Source organism: Neopsephotus bourkii, unplaced genomic scaffold (genome assembly GCF_033783945.1).
Source record: "Neopsephotus bourkii isolate Nb327-2 ecotype Australia unplaced genomic scaffold, CSIRO-AGI_Nbou_v1 NB_673, whole genome shotgun sequence".
Taxonomy (NCBI): Eukaryota; Metazoa; Chordata; class Aves; order Psittaciformes; family Psittacidae; genus Neopsephotus; species Neopsephotus bourkii.
The window spans coordinates 2670101-2693684 of NW_026901172.1; the positions used below are offsets into that span (position 1 = coordinate 2670101).

Consider the following 23584-nt stretch of genomic DNA (forward strand, 5'->3'; position numbering starts at 1 on the left):
CACCCCTTGTCCTACCACTGAAGTTCCTAATGAAGAGCCCCTCTCCCTTATCCTTGTAGGCCCCCTTCGGATGCTTGAAGGGTTGGATGCTGCCCTTCACTGTACACAGCAGAGAGCAGCAGCAGCCTTCCAGAACAAACTGTTTGTTTGCAGAGAAGCAGCACCTCTGCCATCAGCATGCTCCTGGGGCTCTGCTTTACCTGTCACCAGTGGGGTTTTGTGGGTCTGCTGGGTTTTAGGTTCTGGGGTTCACAGAAGTTTCCTTTGCTCTTTCATTTTCAGATTGGCCGCTTGGTCATTGGGCAGAATGGCATCCTCTCCACCCCAGCAGTGTCCTGCATCATCAGAAAAATCAAAGCCATTGGTGGCATCATTCTGACAGCCAGCCACAACCCTGGTGGCCCCAATGGAGATTTTGGCATTAAATTCAATATTGCCAATGGAGGTAAGTTTGTTTTGTCCATAAAATCCCAGACTGGTTTGGGTTGGAAGGGACCTTAAAGCTCACCCAGTTCCAACCCCTGCCACAGGCAGGGACCCCTTCCACTGGAGCAGCTTGCTCCAAGCCCCTGTGTCCAACCTGCCCTTGAGCACTGCCAGGGATGGGGCAGCCACAGCTTCTCTGGGCACCCTGTGCCAGCGCCTCAGCACCCTCACAGGGAAGAGCTTCTGCCTAAGAGCTCAGCTCAGTCTCCCCTCGGGCAGGTTCAAGCCATTCCCCTTGGCCTGTCCCTACAGGCCCTTGTCCCAAGCCCCTCTCCAGCTTTCCTGCAGCCCCTTTAGGCACTGGAGCTGCTCTCAGGTCTCCCCTTCAGGAGCCTTCTCTTCTCCAGGCTGCCCCAGCCCAGCTCTCTCAGCCTGGCTCCAGAGCAGAGCTGCTCCAGCCCTTGCAGCATCTTTGTGGCCTCCTCTGCACTCGCTCCAACAGCTCCACACTCCATGTGCTGGGATTTAAGGCCATTCCTGCTCTGTGAGACATTCCTATCCTAGGGAGGTATTGCCAGCCCACGATCTTTTGCTGTACTTCCAAAGCAGTCTCCTCTTGCAGTCTGATTCTTTAATATGTTCTCCCTTGCCCATTCTATCCTGCAGGTCCTGCTCCGGAAGGCATCACGGATAAAATCTTCCAAATCAGCAAGAAAATTGAGGAGTACGCAATCTGCCCGGACCTCCAGGTGGACCTGAGCACCATTGGGAAACAGCAGTTTGACTTGGAGAACAAATTTAAACCATTTACAGGTAAATGACAACTCTTCCTTTCGGAGTTTCCTTTCAGGTGGGTTTAGCTTAGGCCTGCCATAAGGACATATGTTGTTTCTGAAGGACGGATGTGGCCATTCTGACCTCTCCTCCTCAGCCACTGGATAAGTCAACCAGGGACATTGCTCCTCCTCTCCCTGGCATTTATTCCTGTCTTTTTTTGGCCTGCATCTTACCTTGTATAGATACTTTAGTTGTATCACTGTTTCTGTCCTAGAGAAGGTTGGACTTCAGTAGGTAAATTTGCTCCCCCAAAGTTCCCCAGACACTGCCTTGTCTGTAAATCTAGCATTAACACGTGCTTGCAAATCAGACAACTCTGCAGTTAAAGTGCATTTTCCTGGTTAAAAATCACAGCGTGTAATCTGTGTAACTGATTTCCCATAATTTCACATATAAAAGCTGTCCCTGTGAGTGGGAGAGCCGTTACATTTCACACATGACTTTTGTCAGTCAGCACTGAAACACGAAATGCATTAAACAGGCTTTTGAAGAACACTTGCTGTGAGGATTTGTTTCCCATCTCCTGGTGCCCTATGCTTGGAATTGAAAGAAGTAAATTCAGAGATTCTAACAGTTGGCATGTCTCTAAGTTCCCATCTCTGTGTACTGGAATTTCTATGTTAATGGGGTTTTCATGGCTCTGGCTTTATACTGCCTGGTAGTTGCAAAGGTGCAATGTTTTCCAACTATGAGGTGCACAGTTCCCATTGAGTTTGGTGGAAATCTGAGATCTGTTTATATGTATATATAAAAAAGTGTAATTATATATATTGATATATTTTATATATATTCATATGTATCTGTTTATATATATAATATTTGCTTCCCCTTTTCCTTTAATCCCCCTCTCCAGGTAAGCAGAGTGGGATTGAGCCCTCTGGAAAGAAGTCCAGGGAGCCATAGCTCTAACAGTGTTTGCCTTAAGGATTTTGTTGGCCTGTTTGGTCTGTAACCTGATTAGCAGTGGCAGCCTGTGATTAAATTCTTAATCCAGGACCATTCCTAGTGTCTTTATGAAATCATCCTATGGGATGTTTACAGCCCTTATGTTAACCCTTGGCCCTTTGTACCAAGGACTGTCAGCACAGTTCCGTGTGTAGCAAAATTATCATTGGGTCCTAGACTGGTTTGTGTTGGAAGGGACCTTAAAGCTCCTCCAGCTCCAACCCCTGCCACGGGCAGGGACCCCTTCCACTGGAGCAGCTTGCTCCAAGCCCCTGTGTCCAACCTGGCCTTGAGCACTGCCAGGGATGGGGCAGCCACAGCTTCTCTGGGCACCCTGTGCCAGCGCCTCAGCACCCTCACAGGGAAGAGCTTCTTTCTTATATCCAATCTAAACTTCCCCTGTTTCAGTCTGAACCCATCACCCCTTGTCCTACCACTACAGTCCCTGATGAAGAGTCCCTCTCCGGCATCCTTGTGGAAGCTGCTCTGAGGTCTCCACGCAGCTTCTCTTCTCCAGGCTGAACAGTCTGGACAGTTGCTTTTCTCCAGAGATTTGAACTGTGAGAATTGGTCTCCATGTACTTTGTTTGGTTTTTTCCAGTGGAGATTGTGGACTCAGTAGAAGCTTATGCGAATATGCTGAGGAACATCTTTGACTTCCACGCGTTGAAGGAACTGCTTTCAGGGAAGAACCAGCTCAAGATTCGCATAGATGCTATGCACGGAGGTAGGGGTGGACTTGGGTTTGAGCCACTGTTGGGGACAGATATCCCTAGGGCTTTACCACCTACTTCAGAGAGCAAGGTTATCTTCTGGAATTTATCTCCCTCACTTGTACATCTGGGGTTTGTTATGTTTGGGTTCAGGAGTTGACCTAGGGCAGAGAGATCGGTGGGATTTGGGGGGGATGCTGAATGGCTCACACGTATCTATCCACACTTGAGAGATGGAGGAGGTTAGCGCTGGTGCTGTCATCAGAGCTGTCCTGGAGGACCCCACATCAGTCAGTGTCCCATTGAGGTCACAGGAGTTAGGCAAAGATCTTCCCATGGGTATCTGAATACAGAAATGGCACCGTTAGACTGTTTTATGTGATTGAATATAGAGGCCAATCTTGTGAGTCCCTTGCTTTCCTGTGTCTTGTTTCTCCTGTCTCCAGATCATTCCCATTCCAATGCTCACTAATTTTTTATTGCCTATGTTATTAGTGTTTGAGAGCAGTAAATCCTGTTGTACTGCTGGGTATCTGTGAAGAACGTGCATTTTGGTCTATTATGTGGCAATACTAATACCTTGGTGCCCTCGTGGCATAAGCCCTTCACAGTGGGGTCCTGGCTCACATGCTGAACCCCTGGCATAGGCTCATCCTTGCTTCTAAACCCATGAGTGGTTTCCCTTACTTAGTGGGACAACCCTCCAGCTGAGAAGCTGCTTTGGCAAGAGCCTGTGTGCCTGAGTGGGTCAGGGTTAAGCACACCTATGTGCTGCTTGGGTCTTTGATGTAATCATTTGTGCTTTACTACCAAAAACTACATAAACTGCCCCAAACTGACCAGACCAGAGAGCTGGGTGGTTACGTGGCTGGTGTGAAGGGCAGAGGCTGACTTGTTTCCATGTTTTGCTGTGATAGTTGTGGGCCCTTATGTCAAAAAGATCCTGTGTGAGGAGCTTGGAGCCCCAGCAAACTCAGCTGTGAACTGCACCCCACTGGAGGACTTTGGTGGCCACCATCCTGACCCCAACTTAACCTACGCTGCTGACCTGGTTCAGACCATGAAGACAGGAGAGTACGACTTCGGAGCTGCCTTTGATGGAGATGGGGTAAATGGGCTGTTCCTTATTCACTTTTTGCCCTCTAATCAGCTATGGGGACTGACTGTTCAGCTGCTTTTAAGCAGAGGAGGATGAGGGCAAAGACCTTTTATTCTCCCTTTTTCCTTTCCAGTTGTGAATGGCGGTGAACCACTTGCCGCAATTTGCCACCGCGGCAATAGCTGGCTCCTATGTCGATGCTGAAGTCCAAACTGTGTTTAAATAGCTTTAAAGGCTGTGAAAAATCAGCAGGAAAGTGAAATCCTATCCAGGTGCTATTTAACTGTGTCAAAACCCTGCATTTATTTCAGTGCAGTCAAGAAACCCTCTGTGAGTCGCTGGCTTTATGGGCTGTGTCTGCCAGCAGAACAACTTCTGCCGCTGCAGCCGCTCCGCACTAAGCAGGGATCAGAGCTGTTCCTCTCTTGTCTTCCCCAGGATCGCAACATGATTCTTGGGAAACACGGCTTCTTTGTGAACCCCTCCGACTCCGTTGCTGTCATCGCTGCCAACATCTTCAGCATCCCGTACTTCCAGCAGACCGGAGTGCGCGGCTTTGCCCGGAGCATGCCCACCAGCGGGGCTCTGGATAGGTAGCGTTCACCTCTGTGCATGGTGGGAGCCCAGCCAAGGAGAGGGACTGTCCTTTTGTCTTCAGTGGGAATGAGTGCATCTCATGGGACCATCTCATGGTCCGTCTGAGGGGTGAAGCAGAGCCAGAGCTGTTACATTTATATCTACTCTTTAATTGTGCAGGGGGTTGGAACTAGATGATCATTAAGGTCCCTTTCAACCAAAACCAGGCTGGGATTCCATTTTCCCACCTATTTCCAAACCTTATACCAGGATGAAATAGGTTTGTTGGACAAAGAATTGTTCATTATAAAAAAACCAAGCCAGTGGCATGATCTTCGTTCAGTGCTACCCCAAAAGCAATGCTTGGTACCAGCTGAAGCTCTTGCTGCAGTATGACACATGGGAGTGCTGAGAGTCGAGCTGTGATGTGACTTTAGCCTTTCTTACCTTTAAAGGGTGGCCCAAGCTACAAAGATTGCTTTGTATGAAACTCCAACCGGCTGGAAGTTCTTTGGAAACTTGATGGATGCAAACAAGCTGTCTCTGTGTGGAGAGGAAAGCTTTGGTACAGGTAAGTCAGTGTTCCTGGTTTCACCAAGGATGCTGTTAATCCTCCTCTTAGTTCTTTGTTGTGGTGGGCAGCTTGGGATTTACCTTTCATGTATAGTTATTAATGCTTCTAATTAATTACATCTTAAAAAAGCTTGCAAGGATCCTTGGTGGAAACAAGCACAAAGTTTGGTCAGGCAGGAGCTAGCTCTCCTTTCAGTTAGTTAGGAAGGCACGTGTAGATATGCAGGAAGTTTAAGGGCCTCTTTACTAGCCCGGTCATTGAGTCTATGGGGATTAAGTGCAATGTTAAATGTATTTTTCAACTCTTGGTGGCCAGGAAAACCTTCTAAATGTTTTCATTTCTGCAAAGAAATATGGTTTGGAGCATGCAGTTTTATTAGGGAAGGTTTCAGGTCACTATTAAATCTCTGAGCTTAATAGGGCCCTCGTTTTCCTGTTCGAAAAACAAGGTATGATTTATAAAGTTTAAATTAACACTTGCCTTTGAACAGTCGGAGCAAGTTATTGGGTTACTGAGAAACAAAGTGAACATCTTAAGGAATTTACTAGGGCTGTGCACGTGACACACAGCCACGGCTTGTGCAGGGAAGCAGAAGTGAGCAGGTTTTGCTCTGCGTCGGCGCGGCGCGCTCAAAACACGCAGTGTTCCTGGGAGGCCTCGGCTGTTCCTGAGCTCTCCCGTGGCATCTACCACATGGGTTTAACATCCTGACTGTAGAAATGGGACCTTCCCATTAGGTCAGCACCTAATTCATGCACAAAGGCTGAGTTGTATCAGGTCTGAATGCCCCGCAAGGTCTTGTTTCTCCTGTTCCCTAAAGACCTCTGAAGACCAGGGGGCAGTTGGTAGGACACGCAAGGCACCGGATCCTGAGGGGATTAAGGTTGGACGATTTCAGGCTCAAACTTTGCGTGTTTTCATTCCATCATCCCATATTTCACAAAAACATTTCAGCCTGTGTTGGGGGTGTCTCACAGAAAAGGGATGGCCTCAAATCCCAACCCAAGAGGGACGTGGAGCTGTTGGAGTGAATGCAGAGGAGGCCATGGGGATGCTGCGAGGGCTGGAGCAGCTCTGCTCTGGAGCCAGGCTGAGAGAGCTGGGCTGGGGCAGCCTGGAGAAGAGAAGGCTCCTGAAGGGGAGACCTGAGAGCAGCTCCAGTGCCTAAAGGGGCTGCAGGAAAGCTGGAGAGGGGCTTGGGACAAGGGCCTGTAGGGACAGGCCAAGGGGAATGGCTTGAACCTGCCCGAGGGGAGACTGAGCTGAGCTCTTAGGCAGAAGCTCTTCCCTGTGAGGGTGCTGAGGCGCTGGCACAGGGTGCCCAGAGAAGCTGTGGCTGCCCCATCCCTGGCAGTGTTCAAGGCCAGGTTGGACACAGGGGCTTGGAGCAAGCTGCTCCAGTGGAAGGGGTCCCTGCCTGTGGCAGGGGTTGGAACTGGAGGAGCTTTAAGGTCCCTTCCAACCCAAACCATTCTTGTGACTGTGCTGTGTGGAACTGGGGTGCACAACTTGACAAGAAAGGACTACCCCAGCTTTTCTGTAGCTGAGGAAATGGGACCACTGGGTGCCCACAGTTTGCTGCAGGACTGAAGCAGTCTTCAGTGGCAATGCTATTGCAATCAAATGCTGTCCTGATACATTGGATTTGGCCTCAGGAAGAAAGGGGGAGTTTCACAAAACATGGTATCTGTGTAAAGAAATCTTGAAGTATGAGCAAAGCCAGATTTTGGAGCTTTGCCCCGAGTGATTTCAGCATGCATTAAGTTTACATTTGGAGCTCTGGCTAATGAGAGGGCACCAGCATTTCAGTAAATAAATAACAACAAAAAGCACCAAATGATTCATGCAGCTGCTGATAGGAGATGGTCTCTAATGAGCAGCTCTCTAAAATTGCTTCCATCTTTTACTGTACGAGCCATGAGCTCATGGCTTCCCTCCCTCCCCCAGTAGCTGAGTGGCTGCATTACAAACAAGAGTGACTCCATCTGCAGCAGGAGATGAGAGTGGTCTGAGATTTTGGCCCCGCAGCAGCACGAGTGGGCAGGAACTGAATCAGAAAGGGCCCGGGAGTGCTGGACCCTCCCCCTGCAATGCAAAAGGAGTTTGTCCATGTGGCACATACACTTTCAGGAATGAAAAGGGCAAGGAAGGCTGTTTGATAGCAAGTTAATGAGGAGCTGTTTGGGGCCGGCCCGAATGGGAGTGCTGAAGGGGAGAGAGGTGAAGGAGCAGGCAAATAGACCCAGTAAAAATTGAAACAAACTGTGCCCCCCTGGGACTGGAGTCCAGGAGCAATTAGAGTAATGTGACATGACAGCATTCCTGCTTGCTTCCTTGGGTATTTGATTCCAGCAATAAGTTGATCCATCACATGGGACTTGTGTTGATGTAGCATTCCTCTCCATCACCTCTGCACAGCTCTCTCTGCTGTAAAGGACCCCGAGGATAATTTATCGCTGTGTCCACAATAGTGGGATTTATGCAAAGCCCCACATAACCCATGCCCCAGCCTTTTCCCCAGGTGATTGCCCACTCTGGCTACCCTTAAGAAGGCAGAGTGGGAGCTCCAGAGTGCTCTCTGCATACCCCAGCTCCTTGGGATTCATTAAGACCTCTTTGGAGGTTTTCCTGAGCTCAGATGGTAAAAGCCAGGAGCTGTGCATCTGTGGAGCACTCACAAGCCAGAAGGCTGGGGTGTGGGCTGGGTGTATTCTGGGCTGCCATTTGATCCCTGTTTAATTTAGGTGCTCAGGGTGCTGGATATGTTGCAACACCTTCTCTGGTTTCCCAAGGGCCCTGGTGCTGCGTGGTTCCTGTCCAGTGTGCTCCCAGGGCAAGGGGGATTCCTGCTCTCTGTGCAGTGCTTGCTCTGGAGGAGCCCTCTTCCAGCCACACCAGGGTCTTTGACAGCCTTTATGGGATGAGCATGTGTGGGTGAGAGGGGGCACAGGGCTCTCCTCTGGGTCTCCTTGCACTGCTGTTTGCCAGAGCCGGTGTTGTCTGATGGGCTTTTCTCTCTGTTCTGGGGTGATATCTTCCCTGTGAGGGTGCTGAGGCGCTGGCACAGGGTGCCCAGAGAAGCTGTGGCTGCCCCATCCCTGGCAGTGCTCAAGGACAGGTTGGACACAGGGGCTTGGAGCAAGCTGCTCCAGTGGAAGGGGTCCCTGCCCATGGCAGGGGTTGGAGCTGGAGGAGCTTTAAGGTCCCTTCCAACCCAAACCATTCAAGGATTCTGGGCTGCTAATTTCGGAGTCGTTAGGGTTTGGCTTCCTCAGCAAGGGCTGACATTTTTCTTGGTGCTCATCCAGAATATGTGCTGCTCAGGGTATGCTGATTTGGCAGACAGCTCATGACAGCTGCTTGAGGAGGTTGATGTTAGTCCTTCCTGAGCTGTTCCTTTGCATTTCCCTCCTTTTTTTAGTTCTTTCTTTTGATGACCATTTCATCCCCATTGCTTCCTTGGGAACAGAATTAAGGATCTGTGAACAATGAGTGTGTGTGCGTTAAAAGAGGCTGAATGTTTTATTTGGGTTATAGCTAAAAGCAGATGATATCTTGAACCGTTTTAACAATACAGCAGGGATCAAGCTCATGGAATGGCTTCCATTTGTGTGTCTGTACGGCTGCCAGTTGGATGGGGAAGACAAGGTAGGGCCGTAGCACAGGCTCTTGCATGAAGAGGTGGAAATGTGTTTGTGCTGCGGCTCCCTGCAGGCTCCGACCACATCCGCGAGAAGGACGGGCTCTGGGCTGTCCTGGCCTGGCTGTCCATCCTGGCCGCCCGCAAGCAGAGCGTGGAGGACATCATGAAGGATCACTGGCAGAAGTACGGCAGGAACTTCTTCACCAGGTGGGGCAGACACCATGTGCTCCCCTCTGTCCTGTGTTCACCCCTCCAAGGGCAGGGCCCCGCGCACTGATGGCCCCTGCATGTGCCACCACGGCATGGTTCCTGCCTCCTTACATGTGCTGCCTGCAGTGATTTCACACCCCCCTGAGCAGGTTGCTGCAGCATGGACTATAACTGGGTTAAATAAACCAGCAGGTACTCACCTTCACCTGTCCCAATATCTGGTTTAGGATTTGTTGTCCTAAACATAAATCTAATAAGTATCAAAGGCTGCAAAGGCTGTGCCTTTTTGTCCTGGGTTTAGCAGCAACAGTCATTTTTTCTCTGCAAAAGTGCCTTTTTTGTTCTTTTAATGGATATTTTTTCCTTGCAAGAGTCCTTTTTGCCATTGGAACAGGATGTTTCTGGAGACTACAAACCCCAGGATAACCTGTAATGTCTTCAGTGATGGCAGTGTCTTATTGAATGGATGCATGGCTCCTAGGCTGTTATTCACCTGGTTGAATTCCTGTCCAGTCCCAAAATACCCTTAATTTCAACTGCAGTAGATATGGAAGATGGAAAGGGAAGTGAGAACCCGCCTGCTCCAAGCAGAGGTGGGAATGCTGTATGGGGTGAATGCATTAAGCAGGAACCTTTCAGCTGGGAATACCTGCCTGAAAGTTGTGTCTCAGATTGCCAGATGAAGGAATTTGCCTTTTCCTTCTTGTTTCCCCCACCCCACAAAGCCAGCACGCAGCTGAATGTGGAAAAAATGCCAAAGCCTAGAATAAAAAGGCAGTCTTTTAGCACGAGAGGTACATCTGCAGAGCAAGCAGTGCAGTAGGAGCAGGTTAGCAAGCCCATGCGTGCTCCAGCCAACTGGGGAATAAAAGCAGCACAGATCATGCTGGGAATCGGAATGCAAAGTCTCACATCCTGATGTGCACTTCAGCTGCTCTCTGCTGCCTCTCTTACCTGGGTTACAGAGATCAAAGCTGGCACTGGCACTGGAACATTATCCTGGCTGCAGTCCCACCTGCACTTTGCTGTGGATGCACAGGCAAGGGTTTTATCCTGAGGAACCTGCTGAGATCCTGCCATGGATCAGTTCTTTGCAGTCGGTGTTGCTGGAGTACACCACCACGATGTTGTGCAATAGCACAGCACAACCTGCACTTTCATCTCTCCTGACGCTGAATGCTTGGGATGTGTTGTGGTGTACCCCATGGATTTGCATTGCATCATAGCCATGTTGCTGTGCACAGATCCTCCTCTCTTTTCTCCCTGTCCTCTCCTGCAGTAAAGAAGTAGAGCACATCCATGGGGCAGAGCACAGTGCTACAACCAGGACATCACAGAACATTCCCCCTCATGGCAGCCTCCCCTTCCTAACCTTTGTTTTGTGGTGCCTGCTTGTAGGTACGACTACGAGGAGGTGGATGCAGATGCAGCTAACAAAATGATGAAGGATCTGGAGGCGGTGATGTTTGACCGCTCCTTTGTGGGGAAGCAGCTCTCGTGTGGTGACAAAGTCTACACGGTGGAGAAAGCTGATAACTTTGAGTACAACGATCCCGTGGATGGAAGCGTCTCCAAAAACCAGGTGGGCACAGCCTGGCCTGGGCTGGATGTGGCCTCAGAGGGGGTTGTGCTGTGTATTGTGGGCTCACCTTTAAAGCAGAACAGATGCAATGGACAAAATCAAACGCTGCATTTGTCCCTTGGAATGTTGTTTCTGCCCTGTGTTTGCTGGTGGGATTCCTGCTCCATGTGAGGGAAATTGCTGCCTTGGAAAGGGAAGGGTCTGGAGGCTGCTCCAGCCCCAGCAGGGCTTGGAAGGGGAGCAGAGCTTCTATACAGCCACCCTGAAGGGGAAGGAATGATGGAGCTGAGTTGAGAGGGGTCCTTTGGGTGATGGCCACCACCTGAGGGATGGGTTGTGCTGAATGAAGGGTTGAAACCCCACTGGAGCATGAGGAACAACCCCCCTGTTCAAGTATCATCTTGTCTCTAGCACGAGGCCCCCAGGTTGCTGCAAGCAAATCCTCCCTCAATGCATTTGTCCCCAAGCTGGTGCCACTCCCTCATGCTTGTCCCTAAGAGGGCAGGTAGTGGTGCAGAGCAGCTGTAATGGGGATGGAATTCCAGGCTCCAGAAGTCACAGGGCTATTAAATACATGTGAGAAGAGTAACCTGTGACCAGTGACTGAAATAACAATGTCCTGTAAATGGTTTGGCAGCATAATGTGGAAGCAGAGTAAGTGAGAAGGAATAATGGAGAAATCCTGCAGGAATGATTGCCCTGCCTGTGGGATGACAGGAGCATTTTCTTTATGTCCTGTTTTTGTGGAAGAGCAGTGGGTTGGTAATGCTGTGTGTGGCAGAGAATCATAGAATCACACCACCCCATGTTGGAAAGGACCTCAAGGATCATCTGGTCCAACCTCTCCTGGCAAAGCATGACCTAGACCAGATGTCCCAGCACTCTGTCCAGCCAGATCTTAACAGTGTCCAGTGCTGGGGAGGTTATTCCAATGGCTGACAGCACCTGGCTTGTTTCCATCCAAGCACGTACTGGGGTGAGGGATCTTACAGCAGCAACACACTTTGTGTTCAGGAGCTCTAGCAAGTCCTCCAGGGTGGATCAGGAGGGGCACAAGCTCCTCTGGGAGTGGGGAGAGGATAACGGAGGAGTTTGCTGTGGCTCCCTAAAGAGGAGCTCAGGGATCACGCAGCTCAGGCACCACTGTGCTGAACCATATGGAAAACACCTTGGCTTCCCAAGGAGCACAAGGCTCAGAGGCTTCTTCCCTCCCCTCCCCTCCCCTCCTCTCGTACCAGGGCTTGCGGCTCATCTTCTCTGACGGCTCCCGCATCATCTTCAGGCTCAGCGGCACCGGCAGCGCGGGGGCCACCGTGCGGCTCTACATCGACAGCTACGAGAAGGACCCGCAGAAGATCCACGAAGACCCTCAGGTGAGTGCAGAGCCTCAGCCCTGGCACCGCTGGCTCCCTTCAGCCTCCCTAGCAAGATTAAACCTTTGCTTAGTACTGCATTGCTGAGAGCGCTGGGGAGGTGTGAGGTGTTTTGGCTTTAGTACCTTTAATCCCAACCTTTATCTATTTATACAATAGATGCATTTAAAAACCTCCCGTGTTACTTACCCAGAATCCCTCCCAGCTGCTCCTGCAATTCCACATGAGAATTCCTGTTTATGTTACAGCTGTGGCTGGTTGCAGGTGTGGGAAGACACCGTTTCAGTCCTGAACTCACCTTGTAGTTGAAATGTTGCATCGCTGGGGATAAAATCAGCTCATTCCAATACAGAATGTGGGAATTGGCAGCCCCTTTAGGCACTGGAGCTGCTCTCAGGTCTCCCCTTCAGGAGCCTTCTCTTCTCCAGGCTGACCCAGCCCCACTCTCTCAGCCTGGCTCCAGAGCAGAGCTGCTCCAGCCCTCACAGCATCTCCATGGCCTCCTCTGGATTCACTCCAGCAGCTCCACATCCCTCCTGTGCTGTTGCCCCAGAGCTGAATAATACACATTCTTTACAGCATCATTTAGAAATGCTGCTGACCTCTCTTGTAGGCACAGGAGGAAAAGAATTCTCATTTTCTATTCCCCAGCAAAGAGTCCTTGAGCTCTTTTTGCATAATGTGCTGTGCTGTTATTGACAGAGGACTCAAAACCCCACGTTCTGAGAGGCACAAACTGCACTTAGGATTTAATGGTGCCGATGGTGCAGCAGAGTTCAGAGTATGGCACTGGAGCTGTGCTGGGGTTTTCTGTCTGAACCTGCATGTGGTGGTAACACCACATCCCTCACCGTGGTGGCCCCACAGCTCCCCTTGTGAACCTGAAGCAGTCCTTTGACCATCAGTGCTGGGCTTTGGGTGTCCCTGGCTGACACCAGATGCCCTTGAGGGAACAGGGGACATGATGTGCACTCTGCTCCGTGGTTCTGAGCCACCTCTTCCCTTTCTGCAGGTCATGTTGGCACCTCTCATTTCTATTGCACTGAAACTCTCCCAGCTCCATGAAAGAACTGGCCGCACCGGTCCAACCGTCATCACCTAAAGGCTTGGTCAGACACCACGCTGGATGCTCACGAGTGAAGGAAGTCAGCCTGTCCCCCTTCTATTGTCACATCTGTCACTAAAAGAGGAATATTAGTCTTATCTCTGTATGTAAGAACACTATTGAACTGCTGAGAATAGCCAATAAAGCCCTGCCCCTGCCAACACTTGGTGTGCCCGTGGCTGTGCTGCTGTTCTGCGCCGCACAGCACCGCTGGCAGCTTGTGTGGTGCTCCTTAGCCCAGCCTCTTCCTTTAGCAGATGTACTTCCCTTTCTTCTGCTTCAACAAAAGGCTCTAGAAATCACAAAGACACGGAGTTCCTCACTAATACAGAGGCTTTTTTCTGCCTTGGAAACTTCCCTGGAAAAGAAGCACAAACACTTTACCCCTGTTAATACAGTCTTTTAACTGTGGTGTCTCTGAGCCAGTGAAGGCTGTGTATTAGGGCTGAGTATTTTTCACTCAAGTGGATTTTTCCCTTTCAAAACCAGTGATATAAATTGATATCCATTTGCTTGCTCTGTAAGAAAAACCCACAACGAACCCTCCACACAGGAATAAGCAATAACAAGCATTGTAGGATATTAAAGGGACATAGGCCACAATTACTGTGCAGTGCTCTATTAGGTGTTTTTCCTCCCTTACATCTTGAAAGGCTCCTTTTGGAAGAACAACAGATTGTTTTGATGAGCTTGTTTGGTTGAATGTGGAGGTCAAGATCACAGAATCCCAGCCTGGTTTGTGTTGGAAAGGACCTTAAAGTTCACCCAGCTCCAACCCCTGCCATGGGCAGGGACACCTTCCACTAGAGCAGGTTCTCCAAGCCCCTGTGTCCAACCTGGCCTCATCTCAGTCTCCCCTCTGGCAGGTTCAAGCCATTCCCCTTGGCCTGTCCCTACAGGCCCTTCTCCAAAGCCCCTCTCCAGGTTCCCTGCAGCCCCTTTAGGCACTGGAGCTGCTCTCAGGTCTCCCCTTCAGGAGCCTTCTCTTCTCGAGGCTGACCCAGCCCAGCTCTCTCAGCCTCTCCTTGGAATAATCAGATTTGCTGGCATTAATGCTCACAATGTTTTCCAAAGGCACAGAGAAGGGTCACTTTGGATACAGTTGTTCATGTTAACAATGTTAACACCTTGCAGCTGCACCTTCCAGCTCTTTTCCAGGAAGCCATCCCTTGGAGCTGAGCTGTGTTCCTGCTCCCGGCCCAGCTGGCTGACTTTGCCCTGCAGAGGACCAGACCTGCTGACACAGTTCCCTTCATCCCTGGAGGTGACACCTTCCAGCAACAGGGGGGCTTGGAAAACAACCCCAGGTAAATCCACAAGACCCCTTTGGTTTACTCCCTGCATCTCAAGGCTGTTACAGCTGAAAATACGTTAGTAAAGTGTTAGTGGGAATGAGTGTAGGTGACTTCCCTCTTTTGGTATGGCTTTGTCACCCAGATGGGTGGGGAAAGCCACCACCGTGCCCTTTCCACTGCAGCCCTGTCCCCTCCGTGCTCTGGTGTTGGACCAGCCATTGCCTTTGTGCTGGCTGGATTCAGGCCAACAACGCAGGAGAACACCAGGAGTTTATCTGGATGAACGCTGGGTCAGTTGTCAGAGGAAGCAATGCTTGTGCTTGGAGTCTGGCCACAGACTATGGCAACAGGGATTCCTCTTGACAGTGAAACATCGCAGGGGTGGAGTGTGGGTTCCTCCCACTCGGAGGAGAAAGGGAAAACCAAACCCAAACAACCCGTGCATGTGGAGACAGACCAGCTTCCACCCCAGCATGTGACCGTGAGTGCCTCACAAAGCCAGATGCCGAGGGTTGGTCTGTGCTGACAGTGCCAAGGGCCATCACCAAACCGCTGTGTGCCAGCGCTGGGCTCCTGCAGCTCCTTCCTGCCACGCACTGCCCATTCCTCCTGCTCACAATCTGCCCAGTGAAAGGAAAAGCCCTGGAGGCAGCGCAGGTGCCAAGAGCTGCTCCCATGGAGCACAAAGCCTTGCCCCGGTGAGCCATGCCACACCACTGAATTACACACAGCAGAAGAAATCCAAAGGCCCAGCAAGCACCAAGGGGACAAAGGGTTAAACCCCCATTTTCAAGCAAATCACTGCTGTGAAGCCTCTCTGAGGAGCTGTGGCTGCCCCATCCCTGGCAGTGCTCAAGGCCAGCTTGGACACAGGGGCTTGGAGCAAGCTGCTCCAGTGGAAGGGGTCCCTGCCCGTGGCAGGGGTTGGAGCTGGATGAGCTTTAAGGTTCCTTCCAACCCAAACCATGCTGGGATCCTGTGGTTCCCTGCTTGCATTGTTACTGGTGACTTCAGTTTTCAGTCTCTAATCGAAGCCCTTGTTCCCTGAGAGTACTGGGTGCTGGGCTATGATTAGAATTCCTCTTTGCTGCTGCTTCCCGGCTCACTCTTCCCTTTTTAAGCTGCAGAGGAGGTTTGTAATTGTTATAATGGAGAAACTGTTTGGCGTAGTTGGGGCTGCAGCCATGACTCCGTTTCCACACTGCATGTCAGGCAGCGTTAGCATAGATGCTCCAGTGACTTCTGCCAAATGAATCCCTCTGGAAGCATGAGCTGCATGGGCAGGAAAGGGCAGATGCAGTCAGCAAGGAAGCTCCCAAATTAAGCCGGGGAGTCTCCTTTCTTCTGAGCATTTGAAGACCAAGCCTAAATCTACTTGACAGCTTCTGGAGGGACACATATGGCACGGAAGCATTGGCTCTCCTGATAAATAACAAACTTGAGAACAATGTAAATTGGTGAGGATCAAATAAGGGATGAAATTTCATTTGCACCGTAGAGGTTTGGTCTGATTCAAGCCCATGAACCCGACACTTCCCTTGCTGGGGTGGGATGATGGAGGGTTTCCTCACAGCTGGCTGCAAAGCACTAAACCAGGGAGCTGGGATGAGTGGGGGAAACCAATTTGGCTGCTCTAATTTGCCTTTTAAGCACTGTGTGAACAAGTGACCCCACAGTTTATGCTTGGCCTCTTTTTAAAGCAGGTCAGTCCTGAGTTCCCTCTAATGGAATTGTGAGTGATTTTCAAACTGTGTGTTAAAAGCTGCTCCCTTCCCATAATGGTGCAAACAGCTCCCTGGCAGTGCACAGCTCTCCTCAGCTGGGACTCTGACTTCATAGAATCCCAGCCTGTTTTGTGCTGGGAGGGACCTTAAAGCGCACCCAGCTCCAAACCCTGCCATGGGCAAGGACCCCTTCCACTGGAGCAGCTTGCTCCAAGCCCCTGTGTCCAACCTGGCCTTGAACACTGCCAGGGATGTGTTCAGCTCCTACAGGCCCTTGTCCCAAGCCCCTCTCCAGCTTTCCTGCAGCCCCTTTAGGCACTGGAGCTGCTCTCAGGTCTCCCCTTCAGGAGCCTTCTCTTCTCCAGGCTGCCCCAGCCCAGCTCTCTCAGCCTGGCTCCAGAGCAGAGCTGCTCCAGCCCTCGCAGCATCTCCATGGCCTCCTCTGCACTCGCTCCAACAGCTCCACGTCCCTCTTGTGCTGCTGCCCCAGAGCTGGATCAGGGCTGCAGGGGGGTCTCCCCAGAGCACAGCAGAGGGGCAGGATCCCCTCCCTGAGCTGCTGCTCACGCTCTCGGGGTGCAGCCCAGCACACAGCGGGGGGGGGGGCATCCTCCTCAGCACATGATGCAAAGCTTCCTGTGCTCTCAGCTGCAGTCTTTGTCCTTTCCACTGCACCTACAGCTCCCAGCAGCTGCTGAATGCTGGCAGGTCTCTGAATACACAGCAAGTGAAGGAAACCTGGCTGGTGGAATGGGATAACTGGTCCCACTATGAATACTGGAGAATTCCATTCTGTGTTCAGAGGTTCAGTTAGTCATGATTTTCTCAAGAAATTCACTTTTACTCTGGGCTGTGCTACAGCAGCTTCCCTCCAAGCCAGTGACTGCACAGCACCAGGGAAGCACCATTCATGGGCTGTGTTTGCCGAGGATGCAGAGCCTCAGCCCCTCTCACTGATGGGTATTCCCATGGGAAATTACTCCTGCTCTTTCCTCCTCTTCAGGCTCAGGCTTTAGACTCCTGCCCCGGAGGAGTCCAATCAGGTCCAGATGTCTCGCTCCTCATACGTGTTCTAATCTTTACCCCCTGTTTACATAATGCAGGATCTCCTTTCTGCGCTCCATTTGTGCTGTGCAATGATGAAAACTCATCACAAGAGCTCACTGACAAAAGGAACCATGGCCATACACAGGGTGGGAATCAGCCACCAACCTGCCCTCAGTGGGTTCTGGTCCCAGTCTGGTGGGTCTTGCAGAGGTGCCATTGCCAGGCTGACAGGCAGCAGTGGGGTGATGGTTTGAGTGGCTGGTATCAGTGAGCACAGGCACCAGAGGCTGCACCTTTGTGCTATGGGCAGAAAAGCTCCAAACTCCTCTTGTTGTGTAGGACCTGCTCATGTTTCACCTGTGGACTGGTTCTCTCCAGAGGACAGCACTGGTGAAGTGTCTCTGATGGACCCATAGTCTTGTTACACCTCACTTGTGATTTCATCCATACTCCAGGTGTTCATTCACAGGTCAAAACTACTGCATCTCTGAAGTCCTTAGTGAGTGCCCAGGCCCCCCAGCTGCTCCCCAGGCATAGCCTCCCAAGGCCAAAGCTGAAACCCAGCCTGGTAACCCAGAGGTCACTTGGAGCCTGGTTAAAACAGTTCAGGAAAATCATAGAATCCCAGTCTGGTTGGTGTTGAAGAGACCTTAAAGCTCATCCACTTCCAACCCCCTGCCATGGACAGGGACACCTTTCACTACAGCAGCTTGCTCCAAGCCCCATCCATCTGATGGCATCTAATCATGGTACTGCTCAGAAAGACTGCACCAACTTCAATTCAGCTCCTTTGCCTCCAGTATAAAAGCCATTCTGGAAGCACTGTCAAAACCCTTTCGCACTGCTCCCTTGGGTGCCACAGGGTGACTTTAAGCTGTGCTGAGGCTCCCACTGTGCTGTACAGCTCCCTGCTGTGGGGTCATCCCTCTGCCTCGGGTCCCAGTGAGCCTCCTCCCATCCAGAGCAGAAAACAAGGTAAAAACCCCAGAGAAGAGGTACAGGGAATAATGAGCAAAGCAAGTGCCAGTGTCCCAGGGAGCGCCTGTGCGGAGCTCTGAATCATTTGACTGTGTTTATCCAGCGCTCCTGGGAGACGGGGGGAGCTGGAGGGAAGTGGAGGAGTTTAGGAAGTTCGCAAGCAGAGTGCTTGTGTTGTTTCTGGCACTACATTACCAGTCATGTGTGTCCCTTTGCAATGCCATTAACCACCCATGGTGAGGCTGGGAGGCCGTTGGGGATGATCGGCTCCAGCGCTTCCATGAAGGATGACACGGGCAGTTGTTGCTGCAGCAGCAAGGCTTGGGCTGCCGGATGGAGCCAGAAGAGATAGGGCAGGATCCAATTATGTAGAATGAACCTGATAAATGCTAAAGCACTGGAGACAGCCCCTGTTGGAATGAAAACCAGCTTTGATCTCCAAACAGTGCTGGTGAATGACTTGTTTGGAGAAAGGTCCATCCATAACCCAGGCACTGGCATCAAGGCAGCTTAAGTGGAAGACCTGCCCTGGCTGGAGGATCACCACTGATGCTGGGGAGCACACATGGGGCTTTATCTTCTCCTGTGGGGTTACTTGCCTGCAAGGATCACAGAATCCCAGACTGGTTTGTGTTGGAAGGGACCTTAAAGCTCACCCAGCTCCAACCCCTGCCACAGGCAGGGACCCCTTCCACTGGAGCAGCTTGCTCCAAGCCCCTGTGTCCAACCTGGCCTTGAACACTGCCAGGGATGGGGCAGCCACAGCTTCTCTGGGCACCCTGTGCCAGCGCCTCAGCACCCTCACAGGGAAGAGCTTCTGCCTAAGAGCTCAGCTCAGTCTCCCCTCAGGCAGGTTCAAGCCATTCCCCTTGGCCTGTCCCTACAGGCCCTTGTCCCCAGCCCCTCTCCAGCTTTCCTGCAGCCCCTTTAGGCACTGGAGCTGCTCTCAGGTCTCCCCTTCAGGAGCCTTCTCTTCTCCAGGCTGCCCCAGCCCAGCTCTCTCAGCCTGGCTCCAGAGCAGAGCTGCTCCAGCCCTCGCAGCATCTCCATGGCCTCCTCTGCACTCGCTCCAACAGCTCCACGTCCCTCTTGTGCTGCTGCCCCAGAGCTGGATCAGGGCTGCAGGGGGGGTCTCCCCAGAGCACAGCAGAGGGGCAGGATCCCCTCCCTGAGCTGCTGCTCACGCTTTGGGGGTGCAGCCCAGCACACAGGGGGGTTCTGGGCTCAAGCACACACTGAAGTCCTTCTCAGGGCTGTTCCATCCAGTCTCCACCCAGCCTGTATTTGTGCTTGGGATTGCCCTGGCCCAGTGTTACACACTCATCCAGAAAGAGGGGAAGAAGAGAGAAAGTTTTCTGTATCTTCCCTTCTGACTGTGCAAAACTGGATGAAACAGGAGTCAGAGGCTATAAATCTATCCTGTCCCAGTGCTGCCTGGAGATAGAAGCGTGAAAGTACTCTGTAATTACAGTCAGCCTCAAAGCAGAGGTTTTATGAGGGCAGTCAGCAGATGCTCAGCTCTTCCAATCCATGGCATAAAAGTAAAGAATGTGATTTTTAAGCAATGCCAGGGTTTAATTTGGGTCAGTGACAGCTTCAAGTTGTTTCTCCCTTCATAAGAAATTCAAATTGCTTGAGAGTCTGACCACTTGGGTGACAGAGGGAAAATGCATATATACATATATGTATTTAAATGATGGTCCTGTGTAGTTCCAGATGCCTGCATCTTTCAGGGTGAATGAAGCACAGCCTTTCACAAAGCAAAAGGAAAGCATCAGTTCTATGCAGCTAAGGCTGAAGAAGTGAATTGGTACATAAGTGTTATTTGAAACAGCTGAACAGGAGTTTATTAGGATGCCAAAATGGATTTGGCCCCGTTAGGTCCTGCCTGCTTATCTGAGGAATACCTGAGCTCCAGCCAATTTCAGGAGGTCCGAGTGAGCCCCACGCCCGCTGGAGTTTAGCTTTGGGTGTCCTGATAAAACTGTGTTTGTGGAAGCTGAAAGGTTAAGTTGTGTGGGAAGCAGGGGAGTCAGTGGGTTCAGATGGCTGAGGGGCACATTCCCTAATGAAGGGTGGCGGGTCCAGCCTGTGTTCTTTAACCCAGCTTATTAAAAATGAAACCCATTCTGGTAGACATTCCTAACACATCCTGGTTTGCAGTGTTCCAATTAAACCCCTCTTAGCAGAGATTCCCTTGGATTTCCTGCAACCAAAGGACACTTTCCTGAGTTTAACTTCTCAATGGGCAGCACAGGCGTAACATACCCACCAGCACATCACTGCTGACACTGTCCCAAGTGGTCACCCCCCTTTCTGTGTCTCTTCTCGATGACACCTGGAAATCTGTGAACATATTTCAAATTGGATATGGATGTGAGTTAGCAAAGATGTTAAACACTGTGTGCAATGTGTTAAACACTGTGTGCAATGTGTCAAACACTGTGTGCAATGGTGCTTCACTACAGTAGGGCAGAGAGAAAAGCCCTGGTGAGACTGCTGCTGAGGAATGGTGGCTCTGGGAGCTCAGCCCTTAGAATCCCAGCCTGGTTTGCGTTGGAAGGGACCTTAAAGCTCCTCCAGCTCCAACCCCTGCCACGGGCAGGGACCCCTTCCACTGGAGCAGCTTGCTCCAAGCCCCTGTGTCCAACCTGGCCTTGAGCACTGCCAGGGATGGGGCAGCCACAGCTTCTCTGGGCACCCTGTGCCAGCGCCTCAGCACCCTCACAGGGAAGAGCTTCTGCCTAAGAGCTCAGCTCAGTCTCCCCTCGGGCAGGTTAAAGCCATTCCCCTTGGTGTAATGGCATTGATACCCCTCAATGACTTCAAGATCAATATTATGTTTAACATCAACATCTGCAACCCCTCCTCTGGTTCACGCTTTCAGCATTGACTAAAGGTCCCTTTGTGGAGCTCCGGTGCGGATGTCTGAGGATTTCCTGTATGATCAGGTGAGTCAGAAACAGCAGACACTGCAGTGCTTGTCTCATCCCTGGAAAGCCCTCATGGGAGAAGAGGGAGACACTGGCTCTCCTGGCTCCCCCTGGCAGCTCTGGGCTGGCTGAGCTGGGCTGGGAGCCTGGGAGTTTGGGACATGTAGCCTAAGCTGTGCAGGTCTGTCCTGCACAGAGGGTTTTGTAATGTGTACAGCTGCGTTAAAGCAAAGAACATCTTCCATAGCAACTGCAGGTTTTGTAGTAGCAACAGCACACAGCACTGCCTCACTTCATAGCACTGCAGCAATTGTCCATGGCAAAGAATGCTGCTTGGAAAGCACAGACAGAGGCTGGGTGGAGAAGAGCAGCCTGAGGAGAAGGACTTGGGGTGCTGGGTGAGGAGAAGCTCCCCGTGACCTGGCTTCAGTGTGTGCTTGAGCCCAGAACCACCCCCCGTGTGCTAGGCTGCACCCCCTGAGCGTGAGCAGAAGCTCAGTGATGGCCAAACACTGAAGATGCTGATGCAGATGCCAAAACCAGAGAGGATTTGTCAGTGGTAGGAGTAGGAGATGACACAGGAGGCATAGGCTACTTTTTAGGAGGATTTTCTTAACAGTAAATGATTTTGCTAAGGGTTAGTTGATGGATTTTGCATTGGAACACTCTGGAAAACATCTCTAATTTATAGACCTTTAAAGCTCTGTAGATGTTCAGTTTCATGTACTCCGTAGAAACTAATATAAAGAATGTTTAATCAACATCTTTTAGGTTAAAAATACACCAGAAGTATTCACTTACATCCCAGGATCCCATCACTTTCATTCCACAGACAATGCCATGTATGAGGCCTGAAGCAGGCTGGGAGGCAGAGGTTAAATTATGGATATGTATTCAGCATTTCAGGAGTCTGGGAAGCTGTCAGGCTCTGTAGTCCCTTTGAGATGAAAGGCTTGTCAGCACGTGTTGGCGAGATCGGTGGGAGATCCGCACTGGCAACCCAGAAGAGACAAGCAGACATGTCATGAGCTGAAAGGATAAAGAATAGAACTAGCAGTGGGCTAGAAAACCAAGATAACTTGTATTTGTTCCTTTGGCATTGGGGTACCACTCCAAAACAGAGGCCAGCTTTTCACAGAGGCAAAGCCAAGTTCATCTCGTGCAGGCTGACAAATGGTCATGTAAGTTACCAAATAACCCAAGACCTCAGGATTAAACGTCTCCAATTGTTTTCATATGATGCAACTTGAAATCTCTCTTTTAACAGTATTAAATTTCCTTTCATTCCCATAAACTTCAGCACAAGTTGCCTGCTCTCACATTTCAGGCTGTGACCCAGCTAACTTGCACTTTTCCCCTCTGCTAGTCTGGGGAAGAGAATAATGAAATTCAGACAGCAGTGACCAAATGTTGCTCCGCAGAACTTTCCTTTTGCAAACCAGATGAATACTCCTGGGCTCCAAAGCACTGCAGGGAAGAAAACTTTCAAACCTGATGGAAATCAAATAATAAGCCTGTGCAGTGACTTCATCTCCTTTATCAGATCAGAGGCTTTTTCACTGCAGTTGAAATGAGTTTTTAAAAACCCATTTCTAAATAGAGCAGAAGAATTAAGAAATCCCACTGAAGCCACTCCTGAAATACTGCTTTATTGAAAACCCCCACCCCAACGCGAGTGAAAGCTGAATTTCACAGAGCTACCGAGGGGAAAAACCTCTTCATCATCCTCTTCATTTACATAATTCTCTTGCAGATAGAGGTAAGAATTGTAAGAGCCAGGAAAAGGAATACTTTCGCTTTGGTGCTTGTGATGGAAAAGATGATAAGCAAACGTATTGTGAGCTCTGACTGGGACAAAGGGCTATAGAAATGACCGCAGACAGGCTGTGTGGAGGGAGGTGCAGTTGCTGCAAGGTCTGGAATTTCTCCCTCGAGGTGCTGAGCGCTCTCGGATCTCACCCGGCCACGTTAGTCCCCTCAGCATCTTGCCAGATGAGGCCCTGTATTTATATAACCAGAAATACCCACTGTGCTGCAGATTTGCTGCTGGTGTGAGTGGAATTGCATTCACTTAAGCCCATTGCAAACGTAGCCACTAGAGTCAAAATAAAAGGAGCCAAAATATATAAATCCAGCAGACGAAGTTTATGGGGGAACTAAAGCAAACATTCACCATCAAGATTTAGTGGGGCCAAATTGTTCTCACTAAAAGGGGTACCTTACAACATTCTGTGTCCTAGGGGCACAGTCTCCATTTTAGTGGTGTGCTAAACTCACGCTGATATCAATAAAAGTTTTACGTGGAAAATACGAGATGTTAGATAGTTCAATACAAGTCTATAAACCTGATACCTAAACCCTGCTATCACGGCTTTGCCAACCCCCTGCTAACTTCCACGCAAATTCCACCGATGGATCTCTAGTTCACTTTGTCTCTAATTGAAAGCCTTAAAGGTGAATTGAAATGTTGTTGGAATAAAAGCCTGTTTAAGATGCCAAATCCCTAACGAAATCCCTGTGTAGC

General features: G+C 50.5%; 1 protein-coding gene and 1 long non-coding RNA gene across 3 annotated transcripts in view; both read left to right on the forward strand.

Annotated features, from left to right (window-relative positions):
- Nucleotides 1–13246, forward strand: part of PGM1 (phosphoglucomutase 1) — a 28700-nt gene extending 15454 nt beyond the window's left edge. For both annotated transcript variants that reach the window (XM_061353464.1, XM_061353463.1), the window contains exons 2-11: nt 283–445; nt 1093–1239; nt 2810–2935; nt 3839–4029; nt 4459–4613; nt 5052–5167; nt 8885–9020; nt 10422–10605; nt 11844–11978; nt 12991–13246. In XM_061353464.1, the coding sequence (XP_061209448.1) occupies nt 283–445; nt 1093–1239; nt 2810–2935; nt 3839–4029; nt 4459–4613; nt 5052–5167; nt 8885–9020; nt 10422–10605; nt 11844–11978; nt 12991–13080 (1443 nt within the window). In that variant the 3' untranslated portion in view covers nt 13081–13246. The remainder of the gene's footprint in view (nt 1–282; nt 446–1092; nt 1240–2809; nt 2936–3838; nt 4030–4458; nt 4614–5051; nt 5168–8884; nt 9021–10421; nt 10606–11843; nt 11979–12990) is intronic.
- Nucleotides 13247–14204: 958 nt separating this feature from the next.
- On the forward strand, nt 14205–23368 carry LOC133212265 (uncharacterized). Its single transcript, XR_009725438.1, has 2 exons — nt 14205–14390; nt 21967–23368. It is a non-coding gene; the product is annotated as an uncharacterized LOC133212265 (long non-coding RNA).
- Nucleotides 23369–23584: the final 216 nt, after the last annotated feature.